General features: G+C 36.9%; 1 protein-coding gene across 1 annotated transcript in view; it reads right to left on the bottom strand.

Annotated features, from left to right (window-relative positions):
- ralgps2 (Ral GEF with PH domain and SH3 binding motif 2) overlaps positions 1-18,870 on the bottom strand; it is an 85,300-nt gene that overhangs the window by 54,508 nt on the left and 11,922 nt on the right. Inside the window, exons 4-6 of the mRNA XM_016289046.1 lie at positions 12,323-12,412; positions 12,151-12,243; positions 8,054-8,180 (exon numbers count right to left, since the gene is read on the bottom strand). Of these exons, the coding sequence (XP_016144532.1) occupies positions 8,054-8,180; positions 12,151-12,243; positions 12,323-12,412 (310 nt within the window). The remainder of the gene's footprint in view (positions 1-8,053; positions 8,181-12,150; positions 12,244-12,322; positions 12,413-18,870) is intronic.

The following is an 18,870-nucleotide window of genomic DNA, read 5'->3' as shown; positions in this document are numbered from 1 at the left end:
ATATTTGTCTGTAAGGCTATAAAACACACTGAAGGCCTAGAGATTTTTTATAACTTTTAGACATGGCTTTACAAAGTCTTGATGAACCTTTGCGACGGTTGTAGTTATAATATATGAATTTCTTTGAATTATAATTCAGTTTAATTCTACTTCCTAAAAATCTAATTCGAATAGCAACTATGCATCCTATTTGTGATGTGATGTCAGAAGTAAAGAGCAAGATGAACAGATTATACTACATATATTATTATACATTTGAATTATGTGCAACAATGAATTGGTAACAGTAAAACCATGAATGATAATAATGAACATAAAAGGTGTCAGTTTTGATTTTTCATTTGGTTGCCCAATCTTCAATATTTGGTTACACCACTGACTGGCTCACAAACACGCATGCAAAGCCAGAAAAACAAACAAGCAAAAAAACCTTTGAACTTCATAGAACTGTACAATTTATGCTAGACTTCTCTCATAAATATACACAAATACAGACACAAACATCCTCGTCTCTGTAGTCTCTGGTGGACACACTTATACCTGAATGTAATTTAACAACATTTTTGTGTAAATGATCTCAGAATTCACTCTGAATAAAACAGCGTCCAAAAGTCTGAGTGAAACTTTCTCTGCATAATATATATGGAGTCACGGCAGGTTTTTCAATTACATTTTTCTGTAATATGAGCAAAAGAGTGTGTGTGTGAGAGTGTTTAAAACTGTAAGAAACAGAGATTTCATGTAAAAAGTATCCAGACATGTGAAAATGGGAGGACTACAGCACATAGAGACAATGAAAAACACATTTCTGCCATCCAGTCACGAATGATAGAGGCGAGATAGACCGAAACGAGAGAGAAAGAAAGAGAGGGATCCAGAGGGAGGGAGAGAGAGATGGAGACAAAAGAGCAAGACATTCCTTCCATATAAAATACTTAGGTTACAGCTCCACAAAAGTGTATTTCATAAAAGTTATGCCTCCCTGTTCCCGGCTTCCCCAGCGGGACTATCTTTCAAAATGTCCTTGATCACTCACAGCCAAGCATCTAATTCTATCAGGAAAACACAGACACACGCACTCAGAGAGGAGAGAAAGACACTGGCAGATGAAGTTTTGTGAGCGGCCTGCGCGCTAAGATGTTTTAAAGAGCTTCCGTCTGTTTCCGAGTGTGCATCTCCCCATGGGACACAGATCACAGGCTTCACACTTTCGCTCGTGTGGCACATCAGAGTAAATACTAACACTTGGACAACAAGTGCAGTTTTTTTTTTGTCTTATAAAAGCTTTTGTTGGATAGAGACTAAAGACCACTAAAATCATCAGGCGTGAAAGTGGTAAATTTAAGTTTTGGCACGTCACACACTGTTAGCTTCTGAAAAGTCATTGTGCAGACAACGATTCTTTACTAAAAGATTCAATGAACTATGTAATATAACGTCTGGTCATGATTTGGCTTGATCCTATTCAGTGGTAATATCATTAAAAAAAGTTTTGTTAATTAAAATAAAGATAAATAAAATAAAAACATTAGATGAAAAACTTAAACTTAACGAAATTGAGAACTGAACTAAAAGTGCAACTGAAAATAAATAAATGAAACCTAAAAAGTACTTAAAATAGTGTCAAAAACGAATAAATAAATAGTAATAATTTAAAAAAAAAACATACCATACTTGTAGCATAACATGACTAAAAAGCTAACAAATTATATTGAAAACAATAGATGTTAAAGTGGTCATGAACTGAGAAATCAAAATTATCTCGATCTTTTGACATATAAGAGGTAGTTGTACTATAAAAACATCCAGTGAGTTTCAGAACTCAAAACTTTCTTATATTGAAGCCAATCTGTCAAAACGACAGGTTGTGGAATGTGCCACTTTATGACATAATAGTGTGGCTAAACCCCGCCTCTGCAGAAGATGATCAACACCTGCTTCTACATCACTGCCTGTTTAGCCCCGTCCACCGATTCGTGCACATAGTGTAAATAACGAGAGAGGCAAACGCATGTCTATGCAGAAATCAAATGATAAAGCTGCTCCAAAGACAAGACGACGCTGTGCAGTGCCAAGTTGTGGAAAAACACAGTCTTTGCATTGCCTTCCTTTTGATCCAAACATTAGGAACGTGTGGATGAACTTTATTTTTTTAATTAAATTAAATTTTTTAATGAAGATCCAGACAGTGTCAGTAAGAACTTGGTCCTTTGTTCATTATATTTTACCATGTATTTGTTTACAAACAAGGCACAATTCGATGCAGGATTTTCAGAGAGATTGAAACCAAAAGACGATGCTGTGCGACTATATTGGATTCGACAGTAATGTTGAACCGCACAAGTGTTAGAAACTGTTTCACAGATTGTTTGATATATACTGAGTATTTATGCGTTTTTTTTTTTTACCTAAATCACAGCAGCGTCCATCTGTGAAGGATGCAGGCTATCAAACATACAAAACTGTTAGCCAATCATAGCAGTCGGCGTTTACTTCAGAGTCTACAATCCGCCACGCCTATTCAAACAGAGCGTTCTGATGAGGAGGGTCAAAACAGGACAGAAAATAGCCTATTACTTCTAAATTATGATGTTTTTTGATGTACAAATTAGGGCTGGGCGATATGTCAAGAATATTTTATCGATAATCACCTTGAAAAATATCGCGATATCCGATAATATCGTCTACCTAAGCCTCACCTCCACAACGCCCCGCCCCCGCCGAGACGACACTGCCAACATGCACCATATACACACACCAGGTTCAGTTTGGTCTTAATTATTGCCACAAAGTTTGGTTTTACTTTTCTTAGTTTGTGCTTAAACTAACAGAAAACATGAGCTTTGCTGTTATTTTGGTGTTGCTAATAATTTCCCCTCTGTTCTTATCAAATTTGTGTTTGAAATGAATTTCGTTTTGTGAGGAGAACTGTTGAGGAAAAATAATAGAACTCAATTGTAAGTTCTTCATGGTGAAGTTGGACATTCTGGTAGTGATTGTAAGAATGATAAATTCATGTTGATGTCATATAGTAATGTCTTGAATAAAATTGCCTATTTTCCAATGTTTCTCTTTCTTTTTGGCATTATCGCCTGTGTAGTCATATTTGATGATGGTAAGTTTAATTTCCTTAATTATAACAATTGTCGTGTTTTTTTTAAACCTGTAGTCAAGCTATAACGTATTTGATATTTATCATGTTGGCCTATGACTAAAATCATGCTGGGATTAAAAACGAATTTTGAGCAAAAACGTTAAGGTTTTTTTCCCCCCTTTCTGGTAGCCTATACTACAGAGGTCTCTTTTGGCCCGTTTTTAACTAAATAAAAATAACTGCTTTATTTATTTAGAAGCAGTGTAATTTAAATTTCATTTTTGTATTGTAATTTTTATCATTTTTATTTTATTAATCAAAATACAACGCCCACAATATAATATTCAGTGTTGGACTGCCAAAACTCCGAACGCGTGCGAGGGCGAGCTTCAAAGCCTAAAAAAGTCTTAATTCATTTGCAACAAAACTATAAAGTTTTGTTGCAAACAGATGAAGAAAGTATAATGCTATATCTCAGCTTAATTAAACATAATTATATTGTATACACGATTTAAAAAATCTGTAAAAATATTACACGGAAATGTGCGTTGAAGGAATTTGTCTTTTAATTATACCGGTCATGCTTGTGATTTTTCATCGTTATACAGTCTGTTTAAATAAATATTCAGAAACGCATGCAGTGCTACTTTTTGTCTTTTTTCTGTTTAACTTTTATTAAACTGCAGATCAAAATAGAAAAGGCATATACCCTAAATAAGGATAAATTATATTGGAATGCATCTCCAAAATAATCGCATACACAGATGCACGTTGCCATCACAGTAGTCAGCGCCGAACAACAGGCAAATAAAATATAAACTGAGGTTACAAAAGTGATTCAGTCAAGATCAGTGAGGGATTTTCGTTTATTTTGTTCTTTGATTAACATTATAATGACTGGCGGCAGTGGCTGCTGTCAATGCACAGATCCATACACTCTTGTTTTCTTTCTCAACACTTTGTGTTCACTTAAGACATAACCGATTGTATTTATGGGATATTTTGATATAATTCTGTGTATTTGTCCATTCTAATGTGTAAGAATGCGAGAAAGAGAGCTCAGTCCAGTGTTTGTGTAGGCTTTATAAGAGGTGGCTTTTGTGCGTGCGCTTTGCGTGTGTGTGTGTGTGCTCAGCGTGGAAAACAGCACGCGAGTGCAGAAGTGAGTTCTATTTCGTCTTCTTGCAGTTTAATCTTTTGAAATCACAATAAATGTGCATACAGAAATCGAGAAGAAGAATCGAAATGTAATTTTATAACAAGTAATTTGATTCCTGACCTTATGCATCTGATCTGATTTCCGAAATTAGAATAGCTTTTCGATTTCCAATCCTCCTACTAAATTATTTAATTCTTGCATGCAAAAAGACCTGTATGGTGACTATGGTGCTATGTAAAATATTTATTGCAACTTATTAGGTTCATCATGTGTCTTTTTTTTCCCGATAATAATCGTCTGTTACCTGACTGCTGACATCGACATCGCGATACTTATGAGACATCATCGATATACGATAATATCGTCATATCGCCCAGCCCTAGTACACACGTATACACACACACACACCTATGTGCATCCAGCTGGAAGCTTTAGTGTTAGTGTTTTCAGTAGGGAAATCCTGTTATTACAAAACAGACAAACCATTTGTACGCTGACCCAATCCTTTATCTCATCTTCCTCTCAATAGACTTCCAGACAGTTTTTCTCACATTCAGACTGTGATGAAGCCGTCTGGATGTGCTCAGAGCCCACCCCCCACCTGAACGCTTTCATAACACACCACAAATCACAGTCTCTGATTGCAAAAGCAGAAGTGAAAAGACCAAAGAGAGAATTCACCAACAACGAGTTAGGGTCATTTATATGCATAGTCTGTGTAGTTTTAGCACCAGACTCACTAAAAGAATTATGAAGATCAGGCACATAATTTGCATGGGACAATGGCACATCTTGCAAGCCAGCCTGAGTGCTAGGTTGTGAAAGATCCAGCAGACTACTACAGCCTGACATACTTTTCTGTACAACATCACAAACAAAAGAAAACAAAACCAAAGAAAACAAAGAGAAAAAAAATTTAAAACCAAAACAAAAGGAAACTAAGACATAATAAAACAAAACCCAACACAATATAAAACAATAAAAACAAAATAAATAAAAAACCAAACATAACCAAGTCAAGATAAAACACAACAAGACAAAGTAAACCAAAACAAAGCATAACAAAGCCAAGCAAAACTAAAAGCAAAGTGAAGCAAATCAAAACTAAATAAAGCAAAGCAAAAGAAAGTGAAGCAAAGCAACGCAAAGCAAAGCAAAGCAAAACAAAAAAAAGCAAAGCTAAACAAAGTGAAGCGAAGCAAAACAAAACAAAGCGAAGCAAAACTAAACAAAGCAAAGCAAATCAAAACAATGCAAAAAAAAAAGCAAAACTAAGCAAAACAAAATAAGGATAGGCTCCAACATCCTCAAAACCTTATGTAGGATTTAAAGGGGTCATATGATGCAATTTCAAATTTTCCTTTCTCTTTGGTGTTACAAGCTGTTCGTGCATAGATAAGATCCCTAAAGTTGCAAAGACTAAAGTCTCAAACCCAAAGAGATATTCTTTATAAAAGTTAAGACTTGTCCACGCCCTCCTAAAACGCCTCGTTTAAACACCCCCCCACGTCTACATCACTGTGTGGGAAGATTTGCATAACGCCGCCCAAATGTTCACGCAAAAAAGAAGGCGTAACTTTTATTCTCGCTGTAGTATTGTTGTTGCCGCCGCCATGTCGTGGAGATGCTGTGTGTGTTTCGTTGTGAAGGTTGAACCAAACCTCTGCAGGGCTGCGGCTCTCCAGGACCGGAGTTCGCCACCCCTGGTCTAGCGCTTCTGACTCACAGCCTGTAAGTACATTTTTTATATTTGCCACTGACGATTCAAACACGAGTTTTAAGCAGTGTAGAGTAGCGCTTGTTGTTTGTCGTTTCTCCGATCTCAAATGCAGACATGGCTTTATGTTTATGCGGCGCGATACACAACGCAACGCGTAAAAAGACAGTATAAGTCATTATAATCAGTAATTATGTCCCCACTGGATGCAACAAATGCCTCGTTTGTAACGGGTTTGTCTCATCGCTCCAGGACATGGCATCACATTATGGTGAGGGGCGTAACATTTCCGTCACACGCTTGAGGTATTCAGCCAATCACAACACACTGGATAGCTGGCCAATCAGCGTACACCTCATTTTTCAGAACGATGAGCTTTGTAAAAATCGACACATTTCAGAAAGGCGGGGCATAGAGGAGCAACAATAATGTAGAATTTTGTGGAAAATAATGTGTTTTTTGAACCTTAAACCGCATAAACACATTGCATTACATTAAATACACAACATAATGTTCTTTTTAGCAACGTCATATGACCCCTTTAAGAAGAAACTAGATTATTGAAAAGGGGGGATTACTATTTAATGATTATGAAATAGAACACATACAACACTGCTGGGTTGTTAATAATAGCTACACTGCAATATATATACGGCTACCGTACCATAAAATAACTATAATACAATATTTTGGTCATACCGCTCTCCCCTAAATTATACTGCTGTCAGGCTCTGCAATCATCTATGGAAAATACACTTAATCCATAAAAAGCAAGACAGATGGACAGACAAAGGGAGGGTTTGAAAAGAACATCCAGCAGGACAAAATAAACTGTTTCAGCATTACGGTCAAATCTGAGAACACAAGAGATCCTCCAGTTCTCTGGCTCAACTTCCTCCATATATATTTTACCCCTTTTTTTTTAATGCAGTTATATTTTTTTCCCCTTTTTTTTTTTTTTTTTTTTTTTTTACAAGGTGAGTGACTGGCAGTTCTTTAATGCAGTTCAGACCTCATGTTGTACAAGAGAGCAGTACTTTCCTCTCTGCTTTCCAAAGAGTCAGGGAGTCTTCCAGCCCCATACCAAACACACCAGGGCAAACGCGTGTAAACATGACATACATAAAGCACCAAACGGTTGGTCCTGTTTGGAGTAATACATTTGGTTCTGTTTGTATAGAGTTCAGCTATAAACAAGATTGCATTCGGTTAAATGGATAATTCAACCAAACATGAATATTCTGTAATCATTTACTCGCCCTCATTGTTTCAAACCTGTATTACATTCTTTCTTTTCCAGACTTCATAAGAAAGTATTTTTGAGAAATGTCAAATTTGCTTTGTTTTGTTGTTTTACCACTGTTTTTACTGTATTTTTGATCAAATAAATGCAGCTTTGATGAACATAAGAGAATTCTTTCAAAAACATGGTAACTTGTATTATATTATATTATATTGTTCTGGCAGCATTTTAATTGTTTACAATATATTGTATATAAACCATTATTTATTCACTATTATTATTTGCAAATACATAAATATTGGGATCAAATGCATAGTGGGATTTATGTGCGTATAAAGAAAGTTAATGCAACTGCGCTGTTTACTTGTCTCACTTACGCTTTTCTCTTGAAATGCGCAATATAAAATGGTGCTAACAGCTGTCAGATATGATTGAAACAGGTTTCATGACAAATCGCAACTGCCCTTGTAACAGCCTTAGGAGAGCAGCCAGTGATTTCTCTGCTAGTCAATCACATTACACAATGTCAACAAATAACGGTGTTGAGAAAATGTAAACTCGTAATTAATTGCATGTGTCAACGTGCTAATTTTTTACAGCTCTAATTTACACAGAAATAATAAACACAAACAATGAAACAAGCTCGAAAGTCTGCTGTTTAGTACAAATCATCCACAAGGCATCCCTAGAACTTTGAGGACATCTAAACCAGAAAAAAATTAATTAAAAATCCAAATTGATTAAAATGTCTGCAAGACATGTGGTGGTGTGAGGATGTATAGCAGATTGGAAAAAGGCCTCCCTAAAAGGTTATGTTTTGTGTGTGCAAAGAAAAAATACCCAGATACGGGATGCAGGATGTCATGCTCTGGCTGCTGATGAAATCTCTCAAGCGTTTATAGTTGTCTTCTTTAGACATCAGATACTCCAGCCTCTCAAACGTGGCCTTGTCCTTTCGACTCAAAAGCTGTGGGAAAGGAGAAAAAGTTACACATTTGTAACAAAAACAATGATTTCTGATTATATCTGCCTTTTTAGGTTTGAACAGTGTGTATTTTAAAGGAATAATCTGGGTTCAATACAAATTTGGCTTTATCATCAGCATCTGTGACAAGTGCAGCAACCCTCAGTAGACAACATTCAGACATAGATCAACATTTTTTTGTATGTTTTATCAAGTCGGCATGTGTTTCTAGACAGACAAACATTTAATAAATCAGGCCCTAAATCATCTAAATGGACTCAGCTGTAAACAATCCAGGCTCTAACAACAGATCTCAAGAGCGCTGATTTTTAGTGTCTGTGCTCAGCATCTCTTTCATACTCCAGTAATCATTCACAGTTAATGTGATTTTTGTTTGTTTTCCATTTATCAACCATTTGGCAGAGCAATCGTAAACATAATTGCATTTGGGATGGCGTAAAATATCTCCACCTGACCAAAACGAGAAGAAAAAAAATTGAAAACTAATGTTTAGTGTTTAGTAATGTTCTCAGCAAAAACAAAAGTGGGTGAAACAAAGGCAGCAAACAGAGGTAAGATTAAATAAGAGCTCTGCAAACAAAGGAAAAGCTGATAGCGCTGAAATTAAATCCAAAGTACCACACAGTAAATTCAAACAAACCTAACCAAATTAAGAGCCACTTGATGTCGCCTCTCACGCACGCACACACACGTTCTCCTAAAAAAATCTGTCTGCAGGTCTGTGTGGAGATGAAATTTTTGCAAATGTCCCCAGAAGAATAGCAAAAACTTCTTAGCAGGAAGTTTGTAAATGGACTAAATGTCATTCAGTAATCATCAACTAGAATTGGTTTATTTTATACATTAAGTGTAAATTGGCAGAACCCACAAGGATGTAACAGTAGGGTCTAAAAGTCACCACACTGAAAATTTGGGTTGCAAAATCTAATTTAAACCTGTACATTTATAACAAAGAACCATTATGACACAGAATTAAACATTTCAGATTCTGCACTATTTCCAGGTTGGTAATTTGGAACAGTAATCAAGTTTCCAGCCACTTTTGTGCTGTTCTGTTATCAACAAATAAAAAGTTTATAAAAAGTTTGTGTAAAAAAAATACAAGTGTTTCCAAACTAGTTTTTTTGCAGCATTTGAAGCACTGACATAGAATTTGTGAAGTGAAGTTAAAGGGACAGTTCAACCAAGAATTCTGTTATTTTTTACTCATCTTTCACTTGTTCCAAACCTGTATGAGTTTCATTCTTATGTTAAACACAAAAGAAGATATTTTGAAGAATTAGGGTAACCAACCAGTTAATGGTAGCCATTGACTTCCACAGTACGGAAGAAAATACTATGGACGTCAATGGCTACTGTCAATTGTTGAGTTATCCACATTCATCAAAATATCTTATTTTATGTTCAACAGAAATAAGAAAGTCATACAGAATTTTCATTTTTGGGTAAACTATCCCTTTAAATGAAAAAAGATTATGAGAACTAGCAACATAAAATCAGCTATATTAGTCAACATTTTGGTTACACTTTGGTTTCTACTAACTATGACATTCTACTAACTATAAGTAACTTTGCAACTACATGTTAACTAATTCTCATTAGAGTATTAGTAGACTATTAGGTTAGGCCTAGAGTTGGACTATCAAAATAAAGTATTACCTATTAAACCTTTTTTCACCCCCAAAATATTTGGATTATCTTTGGGCTACTGATCATGTAAATTCATTTTTGAACAAAAGGTCAAATTTCCTTCCACTGAAGAAAATCATGCTGAATAATACGATTTATCGTGTAAAATGTTTTATTAAATTACAAAAACGGCAAATAAAAAAAAACGTTCAGAGCCCACTATATAGGATTGTGTTTGGCCGTGTCTGAGGAAAGCTAGTCTGAGAAGCCATGGAAAACACAGATCTGACAGAAAAAAGCGGGGGAGAGGAATATTCCAGTTATATAAAAGACTGAAAATTTTACACTAGAGACACAATTGAGGAGGAGGATGTTGGCTGTGACTGAAGACAAGACAAGGCAATGTTTCCAAAGAAAACACAGATATACAGTGGGTACGGAAAGTATTCAGACCCCCTTAAATTTTTCACTCTTTGTTATATTGCAGTCCACTGTACCAAGCTGCTGGATAGCATGATCCTTAGAAAAGTGTACCATGGCAACCATAGTTCCTCTCAAAATACAAATAAATACTGTTTGCACATGCAAAAGTCATCACCAAAGTGCGAGGATGTTGTTGGTGGCTGCCAAAGCATTGTCTTGTGGCTCCTAAAACGTTCAGAATTGCATATGTGTTGCTAGGGTGTTCTGGGTGGTTGCCAGGTTTAAGGTGTTCTGAGCTGTTTTAGTGCATTCAATGAAGTCGCTTGAGTGTTCCAGGTGGTTTTGTACTGGCCCAAGAGAGCAAAACTAAAACTTAAATAGAAAGAGTACTTTTTAAACACTGAAAAAGTGACACTTCTCATTTAAGTTGATTTTACAGTAGCAAGAATAAAAGGCAGTATCTTTGAGACTTTCGTAATAGACAACACAATATTCACCAAATGTACAATTCTCTCCCAGTTATGAAAATATGCTAGCCTGCAGATTTCTACACATCAAAATGTAACATTTTCAAGTGTTTACATTTAAAAGTCTTACAGGATTTTACAAAGGAAACCTGAAGTTGCTAATGCTAATGAATGTCACCAATCCAAGTGCAGCACACTTGCCTACAGACTGATTTGTGAGCAAACACGTTTTGAAGTTATAAAAACCTGGGGAACAGGTGTCTGTTTTATGATAGCTGCCCTATTTTAGAGTAGAAAAACACAAGCGTTTGGGAAACCCTGGTATTAGCTTTAGGTTTAGTGCAGTCTATTGATCTTTCAAGAAACTGAGGTGGTTCGTTTATAAGGATAAAATGTACAATTCTCTCCCAGTTATGAAAATATGCTAGCCTGCAGATTTCTACACATCAAAATGTAACATTTTCAAGTGTTTACATTTAAAAGTCTTACAGGATTTTACAAAGGAAACCTGAAGTTGCTAATGCTAATGAATGTCACCAATCCAAGTGCAGCACACTTGCCTACAGACTGATTTGTGAGCAAACACGTTTTGAAGTTATAAAAACCTGGGGAACAGGTGTCTGTTTTATGATAGCTGCCCTATTTTAGAGTAGAAAAACACAAGCGTTTGGGAAACCCTGGTATTTAGGTTTAGTGCAGTCTATTGATCTTTCAAGAAACTGAGGTGGTTCGTTTATAAGGATGTCGTTAACAACACGTTTTCCTTCATTAGAAAGAAAGTAAATATTCAATCAAGCACCATCATTTTATGCTAGTTTAATAAATTATAGGGGTACAAAAATCTCTACCACTATTGAGTGTGTTCAAATGGAGGGTATCATGTTTGGGAACTGAAATGCATGATTTAATTCCAGTAAAGACTGAAAGGGGAAAAAAACTAAACAGAGTTCCTTGTTGTTCATCAATCAAAATATTGGAAAGAAACAGCTCAAGGTTTCATAGTGATTCATTTGTTTGCAGCTTCCAGCCCGCATCAGTAACTAACTGAGAGTGTGTCGGAGGCCTGGATAATTTCACAACCTATAAACATGCATGAAAACCAAGTCTAAAGAAATTTGGACATATGCAACAGCTGGGTTGGACAACATGATAATGAATGAACCAAGCACTCAACTGACCCAAAAACCCACAAGATACTTTGAAAAAATTAAAAGAAAAAAGAAAAAAAGAAAAGAAAATATTAAAAATGAAATAAAATGTCTTGACGCTAGACTCTGCTGGTGTAAGACAAAGCCATTTTATAAGAAAAACAATGAAAAATGTGCTTAAAATGTGCAACCAAAAAAATCACTAATAATTACCAAGTATGTTTTAGCAAGTAATTGAAAAACTAATATGCAAAATGTTAATAAGGAGTGTATTAAATAACTCACAGCCCAGGTCTTGGCGAGCCTGAAGATGGGGGCGCTCTGTAAAGCAGATACTACTGCCATCACTGCATGGAGATTGTTCATGTCACACAGTTTCTGCAGGAAGACAGAAAGAAGGTTAGCAACTAGTATAATCACTTAGGTAGTACAAATGTGCTGTATGGAGTGTTTTTACCTTTGCTGTTCTGATATAGAGACTCAACACTTCTGCTCTGATCTTCAGAGTCTGAGCATGAAGAATCTCCCTCACCACCCAGAAACTCACCTAACATTAGACAAAACCATAAGACAGACATTGATAACTGATCGATACTGCCATAGTCAATATATTGTTATTCAGCAGACTACACTACAGTTAAACTTAAACATGTTTGGGCTGAAGAAAAATGGGAAAAACCCATTAGTCACAAGTGCAGAGACACTGCACCAGTAGGGTCATACGCATTTAACAGACACACGCCTGATCATAACTAGTTTTGACTTTGTGTAGTAAACAGAAAGAGAAAAGACAAGGTACAAGACACAAGACGAGAAGTAGAGAGAGATGAGACTGGAAGAGAAGAGAGAAGATGAAAAGAGATGAGACTGGAAAATAAGAAACAAGCCCAAGAAGGGCGAGACGAAGTGAGACGAAAAGAGACAAGGTGAGATCGAGACGAAAATGTGAGAAACTGACATGAAAACAGACAACATGAGACAAAATAAGAATGTGCACAAAAGGCCAGAAGCAATGATAAGATAATGAAAGGAGACGAGACTGGGAAAAAAAAGACTAGATGAGAATTGAGGGTGCAAAAAAAAGATAAGAGAGAGAGGAAACAAGATGAGACAAGACAAGAAGACAACAAGAGATGAGAACTGAGGAAAAGAGAATGAGAGCAGGTGACAAGCATGGAAAAAGGAAAAAGAAGACAATTAAAGAATAAGTGACAAGGCAATTACAAGAGACAAGACTGCAAGACAAGAGACAAAATAAGGAGGGACAAGATGAAGAGACTAAGTGAGACAAGAAGAAAATTAGTAAGAACTGAGGAAAAGAGAATGAGAGCAGGTGACAAGCATGGAAAAAGGAAAAAGAAGACAATTAAAGAATAAGTGACAAGGAGCAAATGCAATTACAAGAGACAAGACTGCAAGACAAGAGACAAAATAAGGAGGGACAAGATGAAGAGACTAAGTGAGACAAGAAGAAAATTAGTGGATAGAAGGAAAAACTGAGAATTTGATGAGAGTGGAAGAGAAGAGAAGACCATAAAGGGTGAGATGAGAAGAGAAGAGGTGGGATAAAACAAAAAAGACAGAGGAGACAAGTAGAGATGAGTGGAGAATGAGAGGAACTGACATGAAAAGAGACAGCATGAGGAGAATGTGCAGAGATGAGACAAGAAGCAAAGAGAAGAGAACAAGAGGGGATGAGACTGGAAACTGGAACAAAAGTGACAACCCAGAATAGAAGAGACAAAAGAAAAGAAAAGAAAAGAAAAGAAAAGAGAGTGAGAGGAATTGAGATGAGAAGAGACTAGACAAGAAGAGAATGAGTGATGAGAACTGAAGAGAAGAGAATGAGACAAGATCACAAGCATGGAAAAGGGACACAAAGACAGTGAGAGAAGCGAAAAGACAAGACAAGGAAGAAATGCAATTAGAGGAGATGATGCTGTAAGAGAAAAGACAAAATGAGAAGGGACAAGTTGATAAGACTAGGTGAGACAAGAAGAGAACAAGAGACGGAATGCAAAGCAAATGAGTGGAGATGAGAATAGAAGAGAAAAGGCGAGACAAGGCCATGAACTGCGAGATGAGAAAAGACAAGGTGAGTCAAGAAGCAACAGATTAAACAACAAAACAAAAAGATTAGAAGAGAAGGAGAGAATCTGAGATGACAAGAGACAACATGAGACAAGCAGAACATGTGCAGAAGCAAAGAGAAGAGAAGAGAACGAGAGGACATAAGATGGGAAACTGGAAGAAAAGCAGCAAGACAACAATAAAAGAGACAAGAAGAGAACAAAAGAAGCTTGAGAAGAACTGACATGAGAAGAGACAAGTACGATAATGAAGAGAAGAGGTAATGAAGGTTGAGACAAGACGAGAAGAGAGTAGACAAAAAGAGAACAAGACAAGAATGAAAGAGACACGAGGAGAATGGACTAAGAGGAGATAAGAAGAAAAGACAAGAGGGTGAGAAGAACTGAGATGAGAAAAGATGAGACAAAACTTGAAGACAACAGACAAGAGGAGAGCACGAGACAAGACTGAGAGGAGACAAAATACTAAATAAGACATGACCAGAACGAAACAAGAAGTGAAGAAAAGAGAACGAGAGGAGATGAGAAGAGAAGCCATGAGACAAGAAGAAACATTGTATTTTAAGCTCCAGACGTTATGCAACTGCAGACATGGATTGTTGAAACATCCCTCTTCATCTCTACCCTGCTTCATCTCCTCCAACCCCTGCCAACCTCAGCCCCCCATTTCCATTTCTCCTGTTGATTTTCCAGACTCTTCTTTTCCGCGATCCCTCCCTCTCCATTCCTTCCCACATGTCCGATGCTGGGACGCACACACAGTGAGGTCATTGTTTCACCATCTCCCCTACTGCGTGTTCCCCTGTTTGTTGTTGTGAGACTGGAATACAGCATCTCTGGATAAAGCTGGAACCCCTCAAACCAGTGGAAATGATTAAATGACTAATGAAGAGAAAAGGCAGCATGGTACTGCAGACATTTATACTCTAACACAAATACAAAGCGCAAAAACTCCATCTCATGCATGAGCACACATTCACACCAGCTGCTGTATTACACACAAACACCTGCATTAAACAGAGGAAATCAATTTTTTAAGCCTGATTTTGAGCCTCTAGTCATGCAGATCTTTTCCCCACATACTCAATTAGAGAATATTTCAGCTCCACACTCCTCTTATTTCATCCAAGTCAAGTAAAACATGACAAAAAAAGAAAGAAAAAGAACAAACTGAAGTAGAGGGGAGGACTGAATCAAGAAAACAACAACACACCACAGACCTTATGCAAATATCCCCCGGTAAAAGATACCCTCATGTGCCTAATTTTTAACATCTGTCAGTGGGTAATCTGTAGGGTCTGTCTGTATGCGTGTTTGCATAAGTGTGCTTTTATACCCGAGTTTGCTTCTATTGTTTCCTGCATTGAGTACATAAGAGTAAAAGTAATATGAATACACTCCATATCTGTGCATGACAGGCCAATTCATTGGCTCAAAATATTTGTGTGAGTCTTTGAAGTGGGAAGCATAAAGGTCTAGCCAGAGACAAAAAAAAAAAGAATGTATATTTACAGAAAGAGTGATTTACCAGTGTTTATAGTCATATAAACCACATTAACACTTCATTTTACACAATAATAATGAAATATACAAGACAACTGAACCAGACAACTGTCAATAACTTTGATTAATCTGCTGCAAAAAAGATCAGTAACTACCAACCAATGACAAAACTGATTAGCTAACTACATATGATCAGTTAACCACTGAAAAATGTGAAAGTTTTGATGATCAGATACCCTACTGAATGATAGTGAAAGCACATATCATCAATTATACAACAGTTCGTTCTGGTTCTCAAATCTGATTGGTTGAGAACCGTGAGATATTGTACTGGTATCGCTACAGGAACGCCCTTTCACAATTTTGTATCACTCCACTTGTTCTAGCCGGGTCTGTTTTTTTCAATTATTCACTGAGCTAATCGTAAAGTACGTTAGTTAATATAATATTTATCCCTTCCTGTCCTAGCTTTTACTTTTTTGAATGATGACTGAAACTACTAATGATCACCTAACGACTAAAAGATTACAAAACTACTGATGATTAGCTACCTATTGTCACCATTCAACATTATGACAACAGTTCTGTCATAATTTAATAGGTAATAAAACTACTGATTAGCTAATTACTGAATGATGACAACATTTCTGATTAGATAATTACTAAAAAGAACACAAATCTACTGATAGAACTACCAAATCTAAATCAACTATTAAATTATGATAAATCTACTGAAGAATGGCTAATTAGTGAATGATGGAATAATGACAAGTCTACTGATGACCAGCTAACGACAAAATGATAAAAACACTGGCAGTTTTGTAACTATACAGTAACTTTTGTAACTATATTCTTTCACTGACTTCCATAGTATTTTTTTTCCCCATACCATGGAAGTCAATGGCTACCGTCAGCTGTTTGGTTACACACATTTTTCAAAATATCTTATTTTGTGTTCAAGAGAAGAAAGAAACTCATTTTTGGGTGAACTATCCCTTTAAATGATGACCAAACCATCACTTGCATGATGACAATAGTATACATAATCAGCTAACGATTACATGATCGCAGATCTACAGATGATCAGTATACTACAGAAAGTAGCTTACTACAAAAACACACAGAGCCCACTGTGACCTTGAAACACAAACACATATAGTTTAGCTGTTAGGTGACATTAGGTTCCAATCCTTTTAGAACATTTTGTTCTCGACTTTCCAAGCATCATCCTTCAGAAAGTATATTTGTGTTGGCAGGCGAGTGTATGCGGGTTGCTGAGCAGCCGACCGTTTTAGCCGTTTTCAGGATGTATATTGAGAAAAGTCTCCACAGAACACAAATTCCTGACTGATATCTCATACAGAGAGCTAGCCATATTATCAGGGGAGAACGTCTGTCCGTGAAGGTGTGTTTAAGTCTTAAAGTGGAGATTTTGGGGTGCAAAAAAATTTTTTGCATTGAATATAAACTTTATTCAACTATCGTTCCCTTCTGGTTACACACTGTCAGTGTCTGCCAATTATGAAGCAACGATTGCACACAGAAACATGTACACACTCAGAGGGGCCCACATATTTCTTCAAAGGCCAACTGGATCAAGCCAACATCTTTGCTCAGGCCTCAGTGGAGCGATAAGCTTCTCAAACTTCCCCATTACCTGCTCACAAGTTTAGATTCCCACTTGTCTCATTGACCTGGAGTGACAATCACAGTGTGCGCATAGAGTCCAAATTCTTTTAACAAGAACCTTGACGCCGACGTCATTTTCCAACCTAGCTAATCCAAGGCAATAAAGCCAAGAGATTTAGGCCAGAAACATACTCATTCCCAAAGATGCTCAGCCAGCGCATTACAAGCATGCCAGCCCTTTGGAAGCTGAGCTACTAGAGAGGCCTCCACCCCTCGTGACCCGAACATTTACCTGCACTTTGATGCCCAATCCCTAACACAAACCACTTGGAAACCTTATTTTCCGCTTTTTAAGATTTGACGTTTTTATTTAAAGAAAACCAACTCTCGAAATACACGTTGCCACAGAAACAATAAACAAGTTTCCTACCGTAGTAAACTGGCTGACCACACACCTATTTGAGTATTATTTTGAATGAAAACGTATATTTCAAATTTAAAGCTACTGATTATAATGTTGGAAAATGTAATGTTCAAATTATGTTTCTCCAAGTTAGCTTTTTTTTAATTGAAAAGTATGTTTTATATTTGTGAAAATAAAAATGTAATACATTACTATCAGAAAATACACAATACTGCTCAAAAGTTTGGGGTCAGTAAGATTTAAAAAGAAAAGAAATCAATACTTTTATTCAGCAAGGATGCACTAAAGGCTGCAATACACTACACAACTCATTTACCAACTTTGTAATAGTCGCAGAGGAAAAACTGGCCATCATACACTAAACGACTGAGGATCACACACTATATCAGCCTGTAAAGTTGCTCCGATCACAACAAACTCAGGCTACGTTTACACTAGTGCGATTTCGTTTTAAAACGCCGTTTTTAAAATGAAAACGATCCTCATCTACACTTGTGTTTTCACTGCGTTTCAGGAACGTTCTCCGTCCACACTACACAACCGAAAGCGCATGTCACATGACCATTCATGCAGGTACAACACTGAGCATGATGTTATTGTTTACACGGTCGTCAAGGATACGCGGAGCGAATGTGCAAAGTCTCCGTTTTGGTCCATTTACACTGATCACAACCCCGGAGTTTTCAAACTAAAACGGGGTCTGCAGCGTTTTCGAACGTCTCTGTTTTCGAGAGTAGTGTAAACCCGTGTTTCCCAACCAGGGTGCCGTCTATCGAGAGCAGGGGTGCCGTGTAAAAAATCTTTTTTTAAAGGGGTCATATGATGCGATTTCAAGTTTTCCCTTCTCTTTGGAGTGTGACAAGCTGATTGTGCATTGATAAGATCCCTGAACCTGAAGTTGCAAAGACTAAAGTCTCAAAACCAAAGAGATATTCTTTATCAAAGTTAAGACTCTGCCACGCCCCCCTAAAACGGCTCGTTCTAACACGCCCCCACATATCTACCTCACTATGTGGAAATATTTGCATAATGCGCCCAAATGTGCATGCAAAGAAAGAAGGCGTGGTTTCAGTAACCGCAGTTAGTGTTGAAGCAGCCATGTCAGGGAGACGCTGTGTGTTTCTAGGTGAAAGCAAAAGCACTTTATTTGGCCTTCCGAAAGTAGATGCATTTAGGAATCTTTAAGATCATTTACAACAGAACAGCAATGCATTTTATGGACGACCGTTTCGTGAACCTAGGAGAGGAGGTCATTCTGACTTTGCTATGACAATCTGGAATTCCAATGACATTATTTACTGTCTTTACATTTATTTTGAAAGATGAAGCTCGCGATTATGGTAAGGGGCGTTACATTTC

This window comes from Sinocyclocheilus grahami, unplaced genomic scaffold, assembly GCF_001515645.1.
Source record: "Sinocyclocheilus grahami isolate Dianchi unplaced genomic scaffold, SAMN03320097.WGS_v1.1 scaffold239.1, whole genome shotgun sequence".
Lineage (NCBI taxonomy): Eukaryota > Metazoa > Chordata > Actinopteri > Cypriniformes > Cyprinidae > Sinocyclocheilus > Sinocyclocheilus grahami.
Note: the sequence above shows the minus strand (reverse complement) of the source record. Positions and strands in the feature narration are given on the sequence as shown.